Source organism: Apaloderma vittatum, unplaced genomic scaffold, assembly GCF_000703405.1.
Source record: "Apaloderma vittatum isolate BGI_N311 unplaced genomic scaffold, ASM70340v1 C12154218, whole genome shotgun sequence".
NCBI lineage: Eukaryota > Metazoa > Chordata > Aves > Trogoniformes > Trogonidae > Apaloderma > Apaloderma vittatum.
Window position 1 is genome coordinate 1 of NW_009747081.1, and position 2,975 is coordinate 2,975.

Below are 2,975 nucleotides of genomic sequence, written 5' to 3' on the forward strand. Positions count from 1 at the left end.
CAGCACTCAGTGGTGCGTAATGCTCTGTTCTGTCTGGAAATGGCAGCAAATGAGGAAGAAAAGCACGTGTACACCAAGGCACTGATGGCGTACGCCTTCGCCCTCGCAGGAAAGGAGGAGAAGCGGAAGGCATTGCTTGCCTCACTAGAAAAGGAAGCTGTGAAAAAAGGTGAGTGCTTCAAGTGGCACATCTCTTTCTTCCAACCCACTGGCTTTAACCTTCCCCTGATAAAATGGCTTTTGTGGTGGGGCAACGGCTGTAAGAAAACGGCTTCTGTGCGTGGGGAACAGTGGAGCCAAAGGGAAGACCTGCGCAAAAGGGTTGTGCATTTTAGACAAGTCCCTCTCAGCGTCCAGCCCTGCTTCTCTGCTCTGAGAGACTTCATCAGGAACCACCAGGCGCTGAACTACAGGCTAGCAGCTCTGCCAGCGCCTCTCTTCAGTCCGCTCCTCTTGCTGCACCAGGCACTGCTTAGCAAGGGCTTAGGAGTGTTCATGACTGCTCCTTCCTTCCAGTGCTCAAAGTGGATCTTGCACTGCACAAGGGACAATAAATCAGAGAAAAGCTGGATGGGCGGAGAGAGAAAGCAAACGTGCAGGTCACTTCCGAGGCCATAGCATAAGCTTCGAGTCTTGCAGGGAATCATGTAATGTCTTGGAAGCATTCTGGTGTAGTCAGGCTGGACGGGAGGTTTGCCCAGGTGTTGCATAGCAGAGTTGGAAGGAAGTATCCCCAGCACCTTTTGCCTTCTCCACCTGCACAGGACTAGCAAGCCCCGGTCACATTCTCTGGGTCTCTTAGCCTCACAGAGTTTGTCTCTGCCACATGCCAGCACCTCCACTCAACAAGGGGAGGAGTGCCAGCCTGGTGCTCAAGCCCACAAATGTATCTGTGAATCTGGAGTCTAGGATGAAGTACTACTCAGGCCTGAGGACTGAGCCTCAGCATTCTCAGACGAGTTGTAAACCTGCAGCAGGTGTGAGCCTAACCTAACCCTTCCCACTTCAGCCTACGTGACAGCTGCACCCTGGAGGCTCTGTCCTTCCAACCGGACTGGCAGCAGACCAAGAAGTCTCTTGCAAGAACTACTAATGATTTGCTTGTTGTCTTGTCTCCACGCTCCCTGTCTCCGGTGAAGATGGGTCTGTTCACTGGCAGCGGCCTGGGAAAGAGCCAGAGGCTGATCTCCCGTACTATCGCTACCGAGCTCCCTCTGCTGAAGTGGAGATGACAGCCTACGTGCTCCTTGCTCACCTCACCGCGCAGCCGGCACCTTCCCAGGAGGAGCTGTCATTTGCATCTCTTATTGCAAAGTGGATCAGCGCTCAGCAGAATCCAAACGGAGGCTTCTCCTCCACCCAGGTGAGTGCTTCCCTCCTGCAACCTCACACAGCAATGTCACGAGATCCCACGTCGCGGCACAGTAAGGTTTGCCAGGAGGGGACTGATGCCCTGCAATGTATTTCTGCAGTATCTACCACGGCTGCCAGGCTCCCAAGAGGCTAGAGGCCACTAGGTCAGGTAGTGCCTCTGGGAATGACTGACACTTTCATTAATCACCCGGAGTTCTTGACAGAGTGTTCATGGTAGGGAACCAAGGGATGTGTGTCTGGGCCACTGGAGAGGGCTCCCACTGCCATTTGTTTGTGCATATGAAGTTGCTGCCTCCTCCTGTGGCCAGCGAATGAAGGCTGTGCAGAGCTCCACGCCAAGGAGCTCAGGGAACATGCAACTGCTGTGCAGAGGATGCAGGAAGGGAATGGAAACGTGTAAAAGGTGCTCCTTCCCTCTGTCCTTTCTCCTCAAAACGGGAGAAAGTGAGGAATGCAGGGTAGGGTGCCTGTCGACAGCAAAGGGCAGGACGCAGGAGAACAAGCTGTGGAAAGGTAACTGCATCCCCCTGGGTGCTGGCAATCACCTCTTTCAGGACACAGTGGTGGCTCTCCAAGCCTTGGCCCTCTACGGAGCTGTCACCTATGCCAAGAGTGGAGCAGCTTCCCAAGTGGCCCTGCGATCTGGAGGGGACGTGCTGCAAGACTTCCAGGTGGACCCCACAAACCGGCTGCTGCTCCAGCGCGTGGCCCTGCCCCAGGTGCCAGGGGAGTACAGCACAGAGGTGTCTGGCGAAGGATGCGTCTACCTGCAGGTAAGGGGGATGGGTGAGGGGGATGGGGCAGGGGCCATCCTGAGAGGGGACCCCCTTGCCAGACACGAGCCAGGGAGAGGGCGGAAGGCACAGGCGAGAGGGGAGAAGCGGGAGGGCAGGAGGGAACGATCTGCAGTGTGGAGGAGCTGTGAGGACGGGAGAAGCAGGGAGGCTGGATGGGGAGAGGATGCTCTCTCTCACGTGTTGAGCACACGCGCACACACATGCTCACACAGAGCTGCTGGCTCTCCCCTAGACAAGCCTGAGGTACAACGTGCAGCCCACGCAGGAGGACGCACCCTTCACGCTTCACGTGTACACAATCCCAGAGACGTGTGCGGACTCCAAGGCTCACAAGGTCTTTGACATAGGCATAAACGTCAGGTGAGTCTGCCTTTGGGTCTCAGCCTTCCTGACAAGCCATGGCAGCTGGACCAGCTCTGGCTGTCCAGGCTGAGCCAGTCTGGAGGCCCTGGAGGGGCAGGGCATCCCAGGGAAGTTGGGCAGGAAGGAGTTGGGATGGGAGGAGATGCTGTGGAGGAAGGACATGTCTTGCAGTGACAGAATTGTGTGGGCAGCCCTGGGCTGAGCAAGTGAGAGCTGCATAGATATCTGACTCCTGGCATAGCTGGAGAAGAAGGTGCTGGGCTGTCAGGATATGCTGGGGTGGCAAGTGTTACAGAAAAACTGCAAGTGCCCCCAGGTTCAAGTTGAGATGCACTGAATCTTTGTTGCTTGGTTCTTTAGTTATACCGGGGAGCGCAATGTCTCCAACATGGTGATTGTTGATGTGAAGATGCTGTCAGGATTCAGCCCCTTGAAGTCCTC

At 55.8% G+C, this 2,975-nt stretch overlaps 1 protein-coding gene across 1 annotated transcript; it reads left to right on the plus strand.

Moving 5' to 3' along the window:
* Positions 1–9: 9 nt before the first annotated feature.
* On the plus strand, positions 10–2,969 carry LOC104269376 (alpha-2-macroglobulin-like; the record flags this gene model as incomplete). The annotated part of the gene is made up of 5 exons (XM_009877500.1): positions 10–169; positions 1,140–1,363; positions 1,929–2,147; positions 2,404–2,531; positions 2,895–2,969. Coding segments are annotated over exons 1-5 (776 nt in total), but the record flags the coding sequence as incomplete, so codon positions are not given.
* Between the last annotated feature and the right edge of the window lie 6 nt (positions 2,970–2,975).